Here is a 20,776-nt window from a genome sequence, read left to right as displayed (position 1 = left end):
TGGAAGTTCTGTCTGAAGTGCTCTACCACTATGGCTCCTGACCCAGGGCTCTATAAAAGCATCTGATTACCATTTTTGACCAACCTCTGATGCTGAATTTTACTCACATTAAATCACATTTAGAATCTGTGATAATCTCACTAGATATTATCAAATTGTTTACTATGATAAATATGCCACCACCATTGGCAACTAATCTAGCCTTATGGTAAATATTCCAATCTGAACTTAGGATTTTGTTGTTGTTCATTTCCTGTTTCAATCAACTTCATCTACATCTACATCTGCATCTACATGATTACTCTGCTATTCACAATTGAGTGCCTGGCAGAGGGTTCAATGAACTACCTTCAAGCTGTCTCTCTACTGTTCCACTTTCAAATGGCATGAGGGAAAAAAGAGCACTTAAATTTCTCTCTGTGAGTCCTGATTTCTCTTATTTTATTGCGATGATCATTTCTCCCTATGTAGGTGGCTGCTAATAGAATGTTTTCACAATCGGAGGAGAAAACTGCCGATTTAAATTTCATTCGAAGATCCTGTCGCAACGAAAAACGCCTTTGTTTTAGTGATTGCCACTCCAATTCACGTATCATGTCTGTGGCACTATCTCCCCTATTTCATAATAATACGAAACGAGCTGCTCTTCTTTGAACTTTTTCAATATCATCTTTCAGTCCCACCTGATATGGATCCCACACGGCACAGCAATACTCCAGAACAGGGCAGACAAGTGTAGTGTAAGCAGTCTCTTTAGTACATCTGTTGCACCTTCTAAATGTTCTACCAATGAATCACAGTCTTTGGTTTGCTCTGCCCACAACATTATCTACGTGATTGTTCCAATTTAGGTTATTCGTAATTGTAATCCCCAAGTATTTGGTTGAATTTACTTCCTAGATTTGTGTGACTTATCGTGTAATCGAAATTTAACGGATTTCTTTTAGTACTCATGTGAATAACTTCACACTTTTCTTTGTTCACAGTCAGTTGCGAGTTTTCCCACCATACAGATTTTCTGTTTCTGATACTAAACGAGCATTATAACCTTCAAAAAGTTATACTAATTCTGAGACCTTTCATTGAATTCTCCTGCAGTTTACTAATATTATATTAACCTTTTGTATTGCCAATCTGTGAGGGCAAGCAGTCTCTGAGAACATATTGGCTGATGTATCTTTGATTTTGGCAGGCAGTTAAGTTTTGATCACAAGTGGGGTTTTTCTAACAAAAAAAAAAAAAAACCCAAACCATGAACATGCATACACCATGTACTCCGTTACTCTAGTAGGCTTTCCCTGTGTGTAACGCATGCCTGACCTATTAAGTGGAACCCTGAAATTCTCCGTCAGGTCACTCCAGGCAAATGCCAGGATGGTTCCTCTGAAAGGGCACGGCCGACTTCCTTCCCCATCCTTCCCTAAAGATGAGACCGATGACCACGCTGTCTGGTCTCCTTCCCCAAACCAACCAACCAATCTCCGTCAGGTAGTGGAGGTCAAGAAATTCGCATCTGATACCACTGAAAATAGTCTGAGCCTCTGGTGCACCTCGCATGAAATGTTAGTTGCTTTCACCGAATCAGCCGTCTGCCAAAAGGAACTAAGGATGGCCTCAGAACACGTGCAGCAGGTGTCATTAGTGTCAACGTGAGCCACTATTTGCAGCTGGTCGCACCCAGTGCACTCTGTAGCCACCGGCAGGCAAGTCCTCCTCCACAAGGACAAAACCCTCTGACAAACATACTGATTTCACACTGGCATTCTTTCCCACTCTGCATGCGTAACGTTGGAACATTAACATACTTCCACTGTGCAGATGTCCAGACTGGGCAGAAAAATCAGCCACTGGCCCAATAGAAGAGGCATCTCGTGCTTGCTAATAAGTATCGTCAATACGGGGTGGCATCTTTACCTGTTGTTAGGAGGTAAGGAGCCAGATGTGTGCCCCACTGCCACTTTCACCTTCCATCCGGTGACATACGAACTCACCACTGTCCGCCACTCGCTTTTTTAAGTGCAGACGTACTGGTCAGATGTCGTGTATCAGAAGACGCAGAGACAACCAGGGGTTTGCAATAGCACCAAATGCGTCTCGGTTCTTGTCATCGGCACTCTGGTGTCACCACAGCTTTTGACAGTAGCCAGAAGCATGTTGACCATGGCCAGCTCAGCCTCCACCTGATTACAGACAGCAGCCAGTTCTCCTTTTGTCTGCTAAGGAGCAACACAGACCGTATCCGTATTGTACCGTGTGCGTATGTGTAAAAGAAAAGAATAAGATCTTAAAAAATAGAAACAAAGCAGTAAGGAGTAACCGATGAAGTACAGACACCAAAAAAAAAAAAAAAAAAAAAAAAAAAAACCACTGACTTTGGGGCTACTGAGGTTCTAATGTACACAAAATATAAACAAGGAGAATAAAGAAAAACTAAAATCTAGTCGGCAGAGTTATCACTGTAGACTAAGAGCACAAGATCCTCTGCTAGCTCTTGAAACACAAATTTCTCCACTGAAAATGGTTGTATCAACAGTTACTTTTTACTAGAAACTTTGCTTACACATAAGCTACTGCAGAAAATGAATACGCAAGCTCTAAAACACTGGTCAGAGCTATACACTCTTCGCTACCACAAGACTTAATCGGAGACACGTGACGTGGCACTTCTGATGGCAGGATGTTACCCCTAGAAAGTTGCCTCACACAATGATATGCTCTTCAATTTACACAGAAAAACTCAGAGTAGGAACTAGAACCTATACAGAAGCTTACCGACCCTCATTCTTCTGATATGCCATTCGTAAGCCGTACAGTGAAGGGGGGGGAGTCAGTTAGTGGTACCGTGGTACCACTGGTACCCTCAGCCACACGCAGTCAGGTGGCTTCCAGAATATAATGCAGATGTCGATCACCACCTATCCTACTTCTTGTGATGAGGCGTGGACACCAAACGCCTCTCTGCTGACTTGTGATTCTATCATTCTTGAAACACTTTCCATAGATGCTCAAAACAGTAAAACACAACCAGCCAACCTGGTTCACAGTTTCCAGTTTGCTTGTTATCAGCGACCACATGATAGTGATCCGTTTTTTCTCAAAGCCACTTTCACTGTGGTGGCAAAAGTCGTGGGACAGCAATATGCACACTTACAGATGGTGGTAGTATCATGTACACAAAGTATGAAATGGCAATGCATTGATAGACTGTCATTTGACTCAGGTGAGTCATGTGAAAAGGTCCCCGAGGTGATTATGGCAGCGTGGCTGGAATTGTGGAATGGTAGTTGGAGCTAGATTTGTGGAACATTCAATTTCAGAAAATCAACATAGGTTCTGCAGAGATCTTATGAAATTCTGCTTGCTCTGGTCTTCTGTAAGATCTGTAGTGCTGTAGACAATGGCACTCATGTTGATGCGGTGGTTCTTGATTTCAGGAAGGCATTTGACACCATCCCGCACTGCCGTTTAGTGAAAGAAATATGAGCCTACTGACTGTCAAACCGGATTTATAACTGGATACCAGACTTCCATAAAGATAGAACTCAACACGTCATACTTAATGGCACAAAATCAACAGTTGTTGTTGTTGTGGTCGTCAGTCCAGAGATTGGTTTGATGCAGCTCTCCATGCTACTCTATCCTGTCCAAGGTTCTTCATCTCCCAGTACCTACTGCAGTCTACATCCTTCTGAATCTGCTTAGTGTATTCACCTCTTGGTCTCCCTCTACGATTTTTACCCTCCACACTGCCCTCCAATACTAAATTTGTGATCCCTCGATGCCTCAGAACATATCCTACCAACCGGTCCCTTCTTCATGTCAAGTTGTGCCACAAACTCCTCTTCTCCCCAATTCTATTCAATACCTCCTCATTAGTTACGTGATCTACCCATCTAATCTTCAGCATTCTTCTGTAGCACCACATTTCGAAAGCTTCTATTCTCTTCTTGTCCAAACTACTTATCGTCCATACAAATACTTTCAGAAACGACTTCCTGACACTTAAATCTATACTCAATGTTAACAAATTTCTCTTCTTCAGAAATGCTTTCCTTGCCATTGCCAGTCTACATTTTATATCCTCTCTACTTCAACCATCATCAGTTATTTTGCTCCCCAAATAGCAAAACTCCTTTACTACTTTAAGTGTCTCATTTCCTAATCTAATTCCCTCAGCATTTAATTTGACTACATTCCATTATCCTCGTTTTGCTTTTGTTGATGTTCATCTTATATCCTCCTTTCAAGACACTGTCCCTTCCGTTCAACTGCTCTTCCAAGTCCTTGGCTGTTTCTGACAGAATTACAATGTCATCGGCAAACCTCAACGTTTTTATTTCTTCTCCATGGATTTTAATACCTACTCCGAATTTTACTTTTGTTTCCTTCACTGCTTGCTCAATATACAGATTGAATAACACCGGGGAGAGACTAGAACCCTGTCTCACTCCCTTCCCAACCACTGCTTTCCTTTGATGTCCCTTGGCTCTTATTACTGCCATCTGGTTTCTGTACAAATTGTAAATAGCCTTTCACTCCCTGTATTTTACCCCTGCCAACTTCAGAATTTGAAAGAGAGTATTCCAGTCAACATTGTCAAAAGCTTTCTCTAAGTCTACAAATGCTAGAAACGTAGGTTTGCCTTTCCTTAATCTAGCTTCTAAGATAAGTCGTAGGGTCAGTATTGCCTCACGTGTTCCCATATTTCTACGGAATCCAAACTGATCTTCCCCAAGGCCGGCTTCTACTAGTTTTTCCATTCGTCTGAAAAGAATTCGCGTTAGTATTTTGCAGCTGTGACTTATTAAACTGATAGTTCGGTAATTTTCACATCTGTCAACATCTGCTTTCTTTGGGATTGGAATTATTATATTCTTCTTGAAGTCTGAGGGTATTTCGCCTGTTTCGTACATCTTGCTCACCGGATGGTAGAGTTTTGTCAGGGCTGGCTCTCCCAAAGCTATCAGTAGTTCTAATGGAATGTTATCTACTCCTGGGGCCTTGTTTTGGCTTAGTTCTTTCAGTGCTCTGTCAAACTCTTCACACAGTATCATATCTCCCATTTCATTTTCGTCTACATCCTCTGGCATTTCCATAATATTGTCCACAAGCACATCACACTTGTACAGACCCTCTATATACTCCTTCCACCTTTCTGCTTTCCCTACTTTGCTTAGAACTGGGTTTCCATCTGAACTTTTGATATTCTTACAAGTGGTTCTCTTTTCTCCAAAGGTCTCTTTAATTTTCCTGTAGGCAGTATCTATCTTACCCCTAGTGAGATAAACCTCTACATCCTTACATTTGTCCTCTAGCCATCCCTGCTTAGCCATTTTGCACTTCCTGTCGATCTCATTTTTGAGACATTTGTATTCCTTTTTGCCTGCTTCATTTACTGCATTTTTATATTTTCTCCTTTCATCAGTTAAATTCAATATTTCTTCTGTTACCCAAGGATTTCTACTAGCCCTCGTCTTTTTACCTACTTGATCCTCTGGTGCCTTCACTACTTCATCCCTCAAAGCTACCCATTCTTCTTCTACTGTATTTTTTTCCCCCATTCCTGTTAATTGTTCCCTTATGCTCTCCCTGAAACTCTGTACAACCTCTGGTTTAGTCAGTTTATCCAGGTCCCATCTCCTTAAATTCCCACATTTTTGCACTTTCTTCAGTTGTAATCTACAGTTTATAACCAATAGATTGTGGTCAGAGCCCACATCTGCCCCTGGAAATGTCTTACAATTTAAAACCTGGTTCCTAAATCTCTGTCTTACCATTATATACTCTATCTGATACTTTCTAGTATCTCCACGATTCTTCCATGTATACGACCTTCTTTTATGATTCTTGAACCAAGTGTTAGCTATGATTAAGTTATGCTCTGTGCAAAATTCTACCAGACGGCTTCCTCTTTCATTTCTTACCCCCAATCCATATTCACCTATGTTTCCTTCTCTCCCTTTTCCTACTCTCGAATTCCAGTCACCCATGACTATTAAATTTTCGTCTCCCTTCACTACCTGAATAATTTCTTTTATCTCAACCTACATTTCATCAATTTCTTCATCATCTGCAGAGCTAGTTGGCATATAAACTTGTACTACTGTGGTAGGCATGGGCTTTGTGTCTATCTTGGCCACAATAATGCGTTCACTATGCTGTTTGTAGCAGCTTACCCGCATTCCTATTTTATTATTCATTATTATGCCTACTTCTGCATTACCCCTATTTGATTTTTATTTATAACCCTGTATTCACCTAACCAGAAGTCTTGTTCCTCCTGCCACCGAACTTTACTAATTCCCACTATATCTAACTTTAACCTATCCATTTCCTTTTTAAATTTTCTAACCTACCTGCCCGATTAAGGGATCTGACATTCCACGCTCCGTTCCATAGGACGCCAGTTTTCTTTCTCCTGATAACGATCTCCTGAGTAGTCCCCACCCGGAGATCCGAATGGGGGACTATTTTACGTCCGGAATATTTTACCCAAGAGGACGCCATCATCATTTAACCATACAGTAAAGCTGCATGCCCTCAGGAAAATTACAGCTGTAGTTTCCCCTTACTTTCAGCCGTTCGAAGTACCAGCACAGAAAGGCCGTTTTGGTTAGTGTTACAAGGCCAGATCAGTCAATCATCCAGACTGTTGCCCCTGCAACTACTGAAAAGGCTGCTGCCCCTTTTCAGGACCCACATGTTTGTCTGGCCTCTCAACAGATATCCCTCCGTTGTGGTTGCACCTACGGTACGGCCATCTGTATCACTGAGGCACACAAGCCTCCACACCAACGGCAAGGTCCACGGTTCACGGGGGAGGAAAATCAACAGATCAAAGATAATCCTCAGAGTACCCCAAGGAAGCATGACAAGACTGTTATTGATTATAATGTGTATAAATGATCTAGTGGAAAGTGCCAGAATCTCTTTAAAAATGCTCGTATATGTTCCAGTTGTCTATAAGAAAGTAGCAATGCCAGAAGGCAGTATCAGTTTTCAGAATGACCTACAGAGGATTGATGAATGGTGCAGGCTGTGGCAGTTGACCCTGAACATAAAGAAATGTAACATATTGCGCATACATAGGGACAGAAACCCAGTACTGTAACAGAATTGCTGGAAACAGCATCTACTGTAAAGTATCTGTGAGTAACTATCCATAGCGACATTAAGTGGAATGACCGTATAAAACGAATTGTGGGGAAAGCAGATGCCAGACTGAGATTCGTAGGAAGAATGTTAAAGATTGTAACTCGTCCACATAGGAAGTAGCTTGCAGTGTGTTTCCTTGACCAATTCTTGAATATTGTTGACCAATCTGGTACCCATACCATGTTGGACTGATAGAAGAGATAGAGGAGATCAACAAAGAGCAGCACGCTTCGTCACGGGATCATTTGGTCAGTGCGACAGCATTATGGAGTTGCTCCACAAACTCCAGTGGTAGGTGCTACAAGAGAAGTCTTGTGCATCAAGGAGAGGTTTACTACTGAAATTTCACAAGAGAACTTACCAAGAACAGTCAGACAACATATTACTTATCCCCAAATACATCTTACGAAATCACCCAGACAAGAAAATTCGAGAAATTACAGCTAATACGGAAACTTTGAGACAACCATTCTTCCCATACACCATTTGCAAATGGAATTGGGAAGAGAGAATCATTTAGTGGTACTGTAAGTACCCCCTGCTACACACAGTTATGTGGCTTGTGGAGTATGATATAAATGTGGATGTAAATCTCAGTCTCCTAGTTGCGTCATTCTAACAGTAGATGTCTCTTTCTTATTGTGGAGTCTGAATCACCTGCCGCATACCTCTTTCTGTCCCAAACATGGGATGCTGCTGTGTACTTTTATATGTGTGTATCAGCAGCACCAAATACAAGGCGAGTGTTTAAGTAAGGGCCATTTTGGTGTAGACACTAGTAGTTCACGCACATACCGCAACGAGCGCGTGCGTCGTGTTCCGGCATGTGTCGGGAACAACTGTGCTCAGTTTCAGCTCTGTAGCTAACCTGTATGGTTCTGTTCTGTGTTTTCAAAATGTTTAAGCTGCGTGTGAGGTTCGCTCAGTGATACAGTTCTTGTCATTGAGGAACCTGTCTGCTGCAGAAATTCATCAACAGATTTGCAAAGTGTATGAGTGAAAGCAAAGTGCATAAGTGGGTATGAGAATTCAAAGGTGGCTGTGACATGATGAAGACCACTCCGGTCGCCCTTCTTTGATTACAGACGATTTGGTGGCTTCAGTTGAAGCGAGGATTTGTGAGAACAGGTGCTTCACAATAACAGGTCTCCCAAACGAATTTCCTGACGTGTCAAGATCACTGATTTACAAAATTGTTTCTGAATGCCTAAAGTTTAGGAAACTGTGCTCCCGAAACTCCTAACAGAGGAGATTTGAGTGTGCGATAAAGTTCTCGACTCGTTATCACGAAGAAGCTGACGGCTTTTTGAGTCAGATCGCAACTGGAGACGAAACGTGGGTTTCGCATATCGCGCCTGAATCGAAGCAACAGAGCATGGAATGGAGACACACACACTCGCCTGTAAAGGTGAAGGCCAAGCAGACTCTGTCCCAGTGCAAAATCGTGGTGTTAGTGTTTTGGGATAGGCACGGTGTTTTATCGGTCGACTTCATGCAGTAAGGAGTCACTATCAATGCAGAAGCATACTGCCAAACCATGAGAAAGCTACGCAGAGCGATTCGAAACAAAAGATGCAGCATGCTGACAAAGGGAAGTGTCCTTCTCCGTGACAATGCAAAACCTGACACTGCAAGTGAGACCCACAATTTATTGGACAGTTTTGGCTGGGGAGTTTTAGACCACCCACCATACAGTCCTGCGACCGTTTACCATCTGTTCCTGCACCTCAAACAACACCTCTGTGGGAACTCTTGGTTATTGGAGCAGGTGGCAAGTTTTTATAAAGAGGATATTTTAAAATTGGTTGAGAGGTATGATACGTCTTTGAACAAACTTTGCAACTATGTCAAAAAATAGAGTGAAGTATGTACTTTCCGAAAATAAATTTACTTTTTTGAAATAACTTTTCATTGTGTACTTATATTCAAATGGACCTTACTTTAAAAATACGCCTCGTGTTTCACCTCCTTCCAGTACATACTTACCAGCAATTCTGTCTCATAATGATCTGTGGTCATTTCTAAAGTCACTTCTTTCAACCCAGCCAATGTTTGTTGTTGTAAAAAAAGTTGAGTTCACCATGGTCCTAAGTTCACATTAAACTAGAGGTCCCCCCTATAACTGACTGGGTGAGTCAGTTCAGTGGTCAGAGGAAGGCAAAGGGGTATCACCTCCTGCAGTAACATGCCTGGTACAGCTCTGTGATATTCAAAACAAACTTCAAGTTGCAATAACCACTCACAGATGTGCCCTCACGCCTAGCCGCACAGTCTAAAGCACTGCTTCCCGAGCAGGAAGGCGTGCCGGTCCCCAGCACCAATCCACCCGGCAGATTAGTGTCGAGGTCCGGTGGGTCGGCCAGCCTGTGGATGGTTTTTAAGGCAGTTTTCCATCTGCCCCAGCAAATGCGGACCAGTTCCCCTTATTCCGCCTCAGTTACACTGTCAGCAATTACTGCACAAACACTGTCTCCGTGTACGCGTACACCGTAATTAGTTCAGAGTGGGGCGACGGTGGGGTGGGTGGACTGCTGTGGCCTGTTGTGGGGTTGTGAACCACTGAAGGCTACGGCGGAACGAAGCCTCTCCCGTCTTTTCTAGGTCCCTGGTTCAATACATAATACACACACCCACACATATGAAATGCTGGGGGTATACAAAGCGTGTCAGGTGGATACGGACAACAGTACAGTTGTTGTCGTAATGTGGAAATGGAGTGATTTATCTGACATTCGTACAGGCACGATCATTGGCTTTGGGCCAAGGATGGAAGCATTTCCGAAATGACAAAGTTTGTAAATTTTTCATGTCCCACTGTGGTTAAAGTATACTGTGCAAGGCAAAATGATGCTGTCCAAAACTGGCATAGAGGCAACTGTGCTTCGTATTTTGCCACCGATAAGAGGGCTGAATGATGGCTGTGGAAATGTGTATTGGCAAACAGATGTGCAACTGAAACTTCCTGGCAGATTAAAACTGTGTGCCAGACCGAGACTCGAACTCGGGACCTTCGCCTTTTGCGGGCAGGTGCTCTACCGACTGCGCTACCCGAGCACGACTCACGCCCCGTCCTCATAGCTTTACTTCTGCCAGTACATCGTCTCCTACCTTCCAAAATTTACAGAAGCTTTCCTGCGAACTGGCAGAAGTAAAGCTGTGAGGACGGGGCGCGAGTCGTGCTCGGGTAGCTCAGTTGGTAGAGCACTTGCCCGCGAAAGTGAAAGGTCCGGTTTTAATCTGCCAGGAAGTTTCATATCAGCGCACACTCCGCTGCAGAGTGGAAATCTCATTCTGGAAACATCCCCCATCCTGTGAATAAGCCATGTCTCTGCAATATCCTTTCTTTCAGGTGTGCTAGTTCAGCAAGGTTCGCAGGAGAGCTTCTGTGAAGTTTGGAAGGTAGGAGACGAGGTACTGGCAGAAGTAAGGCTGTGAGGATGGGGCGTGAGTCGTGCTCGGGTAGCTCAGTCGGTAGAGCACTTGCCTGTGCAAGGCAAAGGTCCCGAGTTCGAGTCTCGGTCCGGCACACAGTTTTAATCTGCCAGGAAGTTTCATATCAGTGCACACTCCGCTGTAGAGTGAAAATCTCATTCTGGAGACATGCAACTGTTGAGCAACAGTTGAACCTGGGTGCTACAAACAGTGTCTCCTCAATGACCGTTCAGCAAATGTTACCACTTATGGGCCTCTGCAGCAGGTGCCTGCTGGTTCGTGCACCAATACTGACTGCTGTTCATCAGCAATGGAGGCTGGAATTTGCACATTAATACTGGAACCGGACATCCATTGAGTGGAAACAGGTGGCCTTTTCAGATGAGTCACGTTTTGCACTTCATCAGACAAATGGCCGTTGGCGAGTAGGTAAGCAAGCACCCTGGCAACAATCATCAGAAGCATTCAGGCTGGAGAAGGGAGCATTATCTACATCTACATGGTTACTCTGCAATTCACACTTAAGTGCCCGGCAGAGGGTTCATCGAACCATTTTCTTACTACTTCTCTACCATTCCACTCTCGAATGGCCCGTGGAAAATAGGAACACCTAAGTCTTTCCGTTCGATCTCTGATTTCTCTTATTTTATTATGATGATCATTTCTGCCTACGTAGGTGGGTGTCAACAAAATATTTTCGCATTCCGAAGAGAAAGTTGGTGATTGAAATTTCGTAAATAGATCTGTTTCGGTGACTTCGACCCCAACTCGCGTATCATATCAGTGACGCTCTCACACCTACTGCACGATAACACGAAACGGGCTGCCCTTCTGTGCATTTGTCTTCCGTCAATCCTACCTGGTAAGGATCACACACCGCGCAGCAATATTCCTGCAGAGGACGGACAAGTGTAATGTAGGTTGTCTCTTTGGTGGGTTTGTCGCATCTTTTAAGTATTCTGTCAACAAAGCGCAGTCTTTGTTTCGCCTTCCCCACAATATTATCTATGTGGTCTTTCCTAGGTATGTAGTCGAATTGAGAGCCCTTAGATTTGTGCGATTTATAGTATACCCTAAATTTATCGGATTTCTTTTAGTGCCCATGTGGATGACCTTGCACTTTTCTTTGTTTAGTGCCAATTGCCACTATTCACACCATACACAAATTCTCTCTAGATCATTTAGTAATTGGAACTGATCGTTAGATGATTTTACTAGAAGGTAAATTGCAGCGTCATCTGCAAACAATATAAGGGGGCTGCTCAGATTATCACCTAACTCATTTATGTAAATCAGGAACAGCAGAGGGCCTATGACACTACCTTGCAGAATGCCAGATATCACTTCTATTCTACTCGATGATTTACCTTCTATCACTATGAACTGTGACCTCTCTGAGAGGATACAGTCACACAACTGAGACTATACTCCATATGTACGCAATTTGGTTAATAGTCGCTTGTGAGGAACGGTATCAAAAGCCTTCTGGAAATCTAGGAATATGGAATCGATCTGAGATCCCTTGTTGACAGCACTCATCACTTTGTGGGAATAAAGAGCTAGCTGCGCAGCACAAGATCGATATTTTCTGAATCCGTGTTGCTTATGCATCAGTAAGTCATTTTCTTCAAGGTGATTCATAATGTTCGAGTACAGTATATGCCCAAAATCCTACTCAAAATTGAGGTCAGTGATATGGGTCTGTAATTCAATGGGTTACTCCTATTTCCTTTTTGAATATTGGTGTGACCTGTGTTATTTTCCAGTCTTTAGGAACAGACCTTTCGTCAAGTGAGCAGTTGTTTATGATTGGTAAGAAAGGCGCTATTGTGTCTGCATACTCTGAAAGGATCCTGATTGGTATACCATCTGGGCCGGAAGGCTTGCCTTTCTTAAGTGATTTGAGTTGTTTTGCAACACCTAAGACATCTACTTTTATGTCACTCATGCCAACAGCTGTTCTGGTTTTGAATTCTGGAATATTTACTTCGTCTTCTTTCGTGAAGGAATTACAGAAAACTGTATTTAGTAACTACACTTTAGTGACACCACCATCTGTAACATTTCCATCGCTATCGTGCAGTGATGGTATTGACTGTTATGGTGTGGGGAATGTTTTCATATCATTCCCCGGGTGATCTCGTCAATCTGTAAGGCGCAGTGGATCAACATAAGTCTGCATCCATCCTGGGACACCGTGTCCACCCCTAAATGTGGTTTGTTTTTTCTGAGCACAATGGCATCTACCAGCAGGACAGTGCCACAGGTTAAACAGCTCGCAATGTACATGTGTGGTCTGAAGAGCACCAGCATGAGAATTCCTTACTCTCCTGACCACCAAACTCTCCAGATTTAAAACTAACCAACAATCTGTGGGACTACCTCGATCGGTCTGTTTGTGCCGAGAAACGTAGTACAGCTGGCTGCGGTGCTATAGTTGGCACGGTACCACAACCCTGTCAGTAACTTCCAGAAAACCATTGAGTGCCTTCTTGCACATCTTGCTGTGGTCCTCACTGTAAAGCGTGATAATTCACGCTTTTGACAGGTAATCACATTGATGTGACTGTACAGTGTATAATACCGCTTGTTAAAGTAGTCATTGTCATCATCATTATCTCCATCTTCCCTTTGTGGAGAAGGCTGCCCAATCTCTTCCAGAAACCATGTTGTCCTCAGACTTCAGGCACGTCATAGTCCATTGAGCTTGCAATCTGAGGCGATTCTAGACAGATGATTTTGGTGCATTTTTGGTAAATGGTTACACCAGTTGACTTTGTTTTTTAATATTACTTCCCAAATAAAGGATCTGTAGCTCTCATCTTATTTGTGTATTTCATATTTTGTCTATCAGTATGCATCCTTCGACTGCCTTGACAAAATTTCACCTCGACTAACGTAATTTCCCCTGTGTCTTTCTTTGAAAATACCCATATCTCTGTTCGGTATAATATTACTGGTTTCGCCGTGGTTTTATAAAGCTTCAGTTTTGTTCCCATTCTGGTTTTAAATTTCAGAGTTGTACAAATTGTTCTAGATACACGTATGTTTAAATTTGCGAAGTTTTATTACTATGTTGTGATCTGTTGTTGAGGCTATGTCACATGTGAGCTACTGCCCCAGTACTTATCTCAATTTTGGATCTTATCATGTTTTTCTGAAGAAATACAATTATGCTTATCCATTACAGATATTTTAGAACCGTGACTGTATATTGAATGTAAATAAGTTATACACAACTGCAACCAGTGACTGGTTGCAGTTGTGTATAGCTTATTTACAGAAATACAATTACTTTCCATTTATGTGGAGACATTATCAGTCAATGTTCTTGAGTTATATTTAAGGTTTATATCCCATTGTGTGAATTATCTTCTGTATGTTGGACAATAACTTCATCATCAGCATATAAAATACTACTTTATCTACACATTAGAAAATCTATTCCCATCTAATTACAACCCAATCAACATGTTAACATTTTTAAATATATACTCTAATAATTCATGCAAATTAATTGTAGTAATAGATATTATTTATTTTTGATGTTGCAGTTAATATGGTAAACATCACGAGACTGACTCTCAGCCATAACAAAATTCAAGGTACTTACGATTACTTTCTGTATTTGCCTTTATTCTGTTTTAATTTTTTTTAGTAAGCATATGGCAGTAACTAAAAATCTTCTTTTGTTATTTCTTACGTTGCAGCTGTACCTCCAGGCTTAGCAAATATGGTTAATCTGGAAATCCTAAATTTATTCAACAATCAAATTGAGGAATTGCCAACATCCTTATCTTCAATGCCAAAACTGAGAATTTTGAATGTGGGGTAAGTTCTTTCACGTTCCATGTTGTTATGAACAATCGCAGTTCAAAAAGCAACAACATACCTAAGTATGAGAAATAATGATCAATATATATAGTTTGGAGAAATTTTTACACTACTTATCACTCAGTTTTCAACGTGGCACAGAAAGGAGTCACACATTCAGCTACACAAAAATCGTTGACCACTTATCCAGACATGTAAAGAATCTAATGAATAATAAAATCAACTTCAAACACAAATTGAAGTCATACCTTTCAACCAGTCATTATACTTGGCAAATCATTATACCGCGTATATGAATTTCTGAAAGTGTAGAACTGTTATGAATGTGTGTGTGTGTGTGTGTGTGTGTGTGCGTGTGTGTGTGTGCATGCGTGTGCAGGGAGGGGGGGGAGGGCATTATCTCTGTGTGTGTGTGTGTGTGTGTGTGTGTGTGTGTGTGTGTGTGCGTGACATGCGTGCGCAGGGAGGGGGGGGGGAGGGCATTATCTCTCTCTCTCTGTGTGTGTGTGTGTGTGTGTGTGTGTGTGTGTGTGTGTGTGTGAGTGCGTGCGCAGGGAGGGGGGGGGGGCATTCTGTACTGGGAGTGTACATCACTTTTGTAAACTAACTGACATATTCCACATCATAGCAGGAGCTCACAGTTATGGTCCATGGGACATGCAGATAAATGCGAGGAAACACTGGGACCATTTATGGGCAGCTAAAGATGTACATGAGATATAGTAGGTCTGGCCATAAAAGTAGGAACTATAGAAAAATGGTTCACATCAATTTGTAATCCTCCTTGCAATAAATTGACAAGAAATTTCTATGCAGAATATAATTCAGATAATCACAATCGTACTTTGTTCCTTGTTATTCTGCAGTGACTGAACATGCATTGTTTTACAGTTATTGTTTGATTTCTCATGAGCTGATTTTTGAAATAATCACTCACGCATAGGAGAGGTATTCAACTGCCTTTGGCTGTTCCTCCTCTTCTTCCTCTTTTCTAATGGTGATTCCACACTACAGTACTCATTCAATCTGTCAGTGGCAAGTGGAGTACCCATTCTTGTGAAATATGGTACAGAAGTGTAAGACATTCTCAGAAATATAGGTACAAATTATATGGAAAAGATGGGTAATATATAATATGTACATGAACCAAGAGGGAACAGTGAGGATGTATACTAGGATTAAAGAGGGTATAAGGCAAAGGTCTAGTCTTTCACCCCTTGTTCAACATATAAATCAAAGAAAGAATAAGAGAAATAAAAGAAAGTTTCAGGACTGGGATTACTCGTAAAATTCAGGGGGGAGGATACCAATGATAAGATTTACTGATGACATTGCTATCCTCAATGAAAATGAAGAAAAATTACGGCATCTGTTGAATGGAGTGAACAGTTGGCTGAGTACAGAATGTTGATTTGGAGTGAATCGAAGAAAGATGAAAGTAATGAGAAGCAGCAGAAATGAGATTAGTGATAAACTTGAAATCATATTTGGGGAACACGAAGTAGGTGAAGTGAAAGAATAGGCTATTTTCCTATGTTAAAAATATGGTTCAGATTGTTGTTATTTTGCTTATAACTTTTAAATGGCATTTATGGTCAATGTTCTCACAAAATATCTATTATTTTTGTGTAATTAAAGATAAAATCATTAAATATCAAGATCTGCTCAAGTGATCGAAAATGCTCTGTTATTGACTGATGCTCTGATGAAGTCACTAGGCTAGCAGTAAGATGAAGCTGTACGTCTGTTATAGGAGTGTTAGCCAAAGTTATGAGGTTTTTACATACTTTTTCTGCAAACAGTTTAGCTATTTGGTGATGGGAACGCAATTGCAACTATTAAGTAACTATAGAATGGAATTTTGTGAAGACTGATAGTGGAAGTCTTGTGAAAGTTGATCCGTATATGCTATACCCATTTCAAGAGGCAATATGTGCAACAACAGACATTCTGTAACATCATTAAACTTGCTCAGATCTGAGGAATTGTAGAACTTTTGTAAGTGGATCTGTATATTATAACTAGGTGTTGGCTATCAGTCACGAGCTACGTCCCAAAGCACAATAAAATTATTCTTCGCAGAACTTATTACTAATTTCCCCTGTAGAAGACACTCAGCAGAGAATCTGTTTCTAGCAGGTGACGCAACCGATAACACATCCAACTTCAGAGAACGAGGTCACATGTTCGAATCCCAGGAGGATTATATACACTCCTGGAAATGGAAAAAAGAACACATTGACACCGGTGTGTCAGACCCACCATACTTGCTCCGGACACTGCGAGAGGGCTGTACAAGCAATGATCACACGCACGGCACAGCGGACACACCAGGAACCGCGGTGTTGGCCGTCGAATGGCGCTAGCTGCGCAGCATTTGTGCACCGCCGCCGTCAGTGTCAGCCAGTTTGCCGTGGCATACGGAGCTCCATCGCAGTCTTTAACACTGGTAGCATGCCGCGACAGCGTGGACGTGAACCGTATGTGCAGTTGACGGACTTTGAGCGAGGGCGTATAGTGGGCATGCGGGAGGCCGGGTGGACGTACCGCCGAATTGCTCAACACGTGGGGCGTGAGATCTCCACAGTACATCGATGTTGTCGCCAGTGGTCGGCGGAAGGTGCACGTGCCGGTCGACCTGGGACCGGACCGCAGCGACGCACGGATGCACGCCAAGACCGTAGGATCCTACGCAGTGCCGTAGGGGACCGCACCGCCACTTCCCAGCAAATTAGGGACACTGTTGCTCCTGGGGTATCGGCGAGGACCATTCGCAACCGTCTCCACGAAGCTGGGCTACGGTCCCGCACACCGTTAGGCCGTCTTCCGCTCACGCCCCAACATCGTGCAGCCCGCCTCCAGTGGTGTCGCGACAGGCGTGAATGGAGGGACGAATGGAGACGTGTCGTCTTCAGCGATGAGAGTCGCTTCTGCCTTGGTGCCAATGATGGTCGTATGCGTGTTTGGCGCCGTGCAGGTGAGCGCCACAATCAGGACTGCATACGACCGAGGCACACAGGGCCAACACCCGGCATCATGGTGTGGGGAGCGATCTCCTACACTGGCCGTACACCACTGGTGATCGTCGAGGGGACACTGAATAGTGCACGGTACATCCAAACCGTCATCGAACCCATCGTTCTACCATTCCTAGACCGGCAAGGGAACTTGCTGTTCCAACAGGACAATGCACGTCCGCATGTATCCCGTGCCACCCAACGTGCTCTAGAAGGTGTAAGTCAACTACCCTGGCCAGCAAGATCTCCGGATCTGTCCCCCATTGAGCATGTTTGGGACTGGATGAAGCGTCGTCTCACGCGGTCTGCACGTCCGGCACAAACGCTGGTCCAACTGAGGCGCCAGGTGGAAATGGCATGGCAAGCTGTTCCACAGGACTACATCCAGCATCTCTACGATCGTCTCCATGGGAGAATAGCAGCCTGCATTGCTGCGAAAGGTGGATATACACTGTACTAGTGCCGACATTGTGCGTGCTCTGTTGCCTGTGTCTATGTGCCTGTGGTTCTGTCAGTGTGATCATGTGATGTATCTGACCCCAGGAATGTGTCAATAAAGTTTCCCCTTCCTGGGACAATGAATTCACGGTGTTCTTATTTCAATTTCCAGGAGTGTATAATTTTAAAGGTTTCACACAAAATACGAAAATATTATCAATGATTGTAGCAGTTGTTTTGATTGTGGGATGTTTTATATGTAGCTTCACATTAGTCTGAGAAATGGACAACAGAGGATAAACGCATTTACTTTGTGAACAAACAATTTACTTTCTTGGAAATCATTGCTAGTAGTGAAGATATCACCATACGCCCACAGTACATTGAGATGTAGGACAGTGAGGTCATACGGAGTGTGTACAGCATGCAGGTGACACAAATGTAAGGGGTGTGATGTTTGTGAGTGTAAACTAATGTTGGTGTCTGAAGCAGACGTACTTCATTTTTATGTAAGGTGATGAAACTGCAAAAGTTTAAACAATAAGGATCCTAGATGCACAATATGAAGATGAAAACATTGTTTCTCATAAACTAAAAAGTGTGTGGTCATACTAACTAGAAAATATCTCTTTGAACATGAAGAGTGTGAACAGGGATTGAAAATGTAAGCACTTGTAAACAGCAAGAAAAACACAATAATATTCTGTTTTCGATTGGTGTGGTGAAATTTTGTGATTGTGATTTGGTTATCATGTGAGAGGACTGTTGAAATGTTTTGCATATAAGTTAAAATGTTCCTTTGGGTTAGGTTTGAGCCAGTGATCGGTATATTTCAATTCATAAAATTTGACGGTCTACCACTCGAACAACTGAGCTACTGAAGAATTGAGATGTAGTTGGTTAAGATGACAATTTTCACTAGGACTTTAGTTTCATTGAATGATGCTACCATCCATTCTAATAGTGGGAGAGCATATTGTGGAGGTAAATTAATGTTAACTTCACCCGTGCAACACCATTTTTAATTGAGTTAGTGAACTTGTGTATTGATGTGGTGGAACACTCAAAAACAACTTTTCAGGAGTTTTTAAAAATGTGTTTGTACAGTATGATACTACACACCATTTGTAATCCATTTTCTGAAATATAAATTCCAAAACAGGACATCACTGTGAATTACCATTATTATAGTAGGAGCAGCGAGCTAGCCAACATCACAGGCATCACATGACCCAAATGGAGTGTTTTAGCAGGCGTTCAGATTATTTGAATTTCATTTCTGTTTTTATATTAGAATACTGAAGCTCAAGAGGGGGTGGGGGGACATGTTAGGAGTATAAAACGACATTGTAGAGAAAGTGTTAAGGCATCACGGATTTACTTGCACGATACTAGAGGGGGCCATCGAAGGCAAAAACTCTAGAGCAAGACAAATAATTAAGGATGTTTGATGTAACTGCTTCTGTGAAATGGATAGGTTTTCACAGGAGTGGAAGTTGTGGCAGGCTACAGCCATGAATATTTTGAAGTGAAAGGAATGGAAAGGAAACAGGGTGGGAAAGAGATAGGGAGGAAATACTGACTTCCAGCTATGGCAATCCAATGGCAAGAGTTGAAAATTTGTGGCAGACTCTTACTTGAACTTGGATGCTCCACTTCTCTAGAACAGTTGCCTTAACTGCCTTGGCTATCCGGACGTGCTTTCTGTCATACCCAAATTCCCAGCTTCCCACATGTCGCACTACAACCATCACCACCCATTAACCCCTTAGTTGCAGATCTGTGATTCCCATGGAAGTTCGGATGTTGGTTGTGCATCTGCATTGCAACTTTTTCGTCAACCAGCCAGTGCACCCATAGAATTGTAGATGTGAGTGGTGTCTGGTTCGCCGGCCGCGGTGGTCTCGCGGTTCTAGGCGCGCAGTCCGGAACCGCGCGACTGCTACGGTCGCAGGTTCGAATCCTGCCTCGGGCATGGGTGTGTGTGATGTCCTTAGGTTGGTTAGGTTTAAGTAGTTCTAAGTTCTAGGGGACTGATGACCACAGATGTTAAGTCCCATAGTGCTCAGAGCCATTTGAACCATTTTTTGTCTGGTTCCATGGGGGGGGATGAAGTTTCCTTTACCAAATACTGTGGGGTGATTTGTAGAGTACAGGTAGAAGTGGATGTGAATTTTCTCATACAGTAAATATGGAAATTGTTGAAATGTGTCATTAAGTGAATAGAGTTATTTGTGTCTGTTACAGAATGAATCGTCTGGATTCGCTACCACGCGGGTTTGGTGCATTTCCAGTGCTGGAAGTTCTGGACCTCACGTACAACAATCTCAATGAAACTGTCCTTCCTGGGAATTTCTTCAAGCTTGGTAAGTAATACCGTGTGTGTTTCATAAAGGCTAGGGAGCACATACAACAACATAAAGTGGTGCCAGATGTTTGAAACTTTCAGAAAAATAGGTACGCACTAACGGGAAAGGCATTTAATCTATACTACTATATAAAAGCAAGACATTGTTCAATGTTGTTGCCAAATATATAGAAATGTTCTTGACCAATTTACTTCAGATTTTTACTCGATACTCTAATACACCTTCAGGTGGACATAGTGTACATTTTTTGGGGAAACAGTGAAAATATCGAAGTTCTAGACCAAGTTACTTCATATTTATACACAGTACTCTAATGAACATTTAGATGGACATGTACTAAATTTTTAATATATTTTATATATAAATGTGTGTAGCTGTGCGACTATATAAATACAAGTCATTGTTTAACATTGTAACCAAATACCTGAAAGATCTTGACTGATTTTCTTGAAATTTTTACACTATTCTGTAATAAATGTTGGCTTCATACTTTTTTTTAAAAAAAATATATATGGTACAAAATATATACCT

The 20,776-nt window shown here is 42.3% G+C and overlaps 1 protein-coding gene across 1 annotated transcript in view; it reads left to right on the top strand.

Moving 5' to 3' along the window:
- Nucleotides 1-20,776, top strand: part of LOC126215075 (ras suppressor protein 1) — an 85,062-nt gene that overhangs the window by 11,445 nt on the left and 52,841 nt on the right. Inside the window, exons 2-4 of the mRNA XM_049941724.1 lie at nucleotides 14,142-14,192; nucleotides 14,298-14,418; nucleotides 20,124-20,242. Coding sequence (XP_049797681.1) covers nucleotides 14,142-14,192; nucleotides 14,298-14,418; nucleotides 20,124-20,242 — 291 coding nt within the window. The remainder of the gene's footprint in view (nucleotides 1-14,141; nucleotides 14,193-14,297; nucleotides 14,419-20,123; nucleotides 20,243-20,776) is intronic.

This window comes from Schistocerca nitens, chromosome 12 (genome assembly GCF_023898315.1).
Source record: "Schistocerca nitens isolate TAMUIC-IGC-003100 chromosome 12, iqSchNite1.1, whole genome shotgun sequence".
Lineage (NCBI taxonomy): Eukaryota > Metazoa > Arthropoda > Insecta > Orthoptera > Acrididae > Schistocerca > Schistocerca nitens.
The sequence above is the reverse complement of the archived record's forward strand: the minus strand, read 5'-3'. Positions and strand labels throughout refer to the sequence as shown.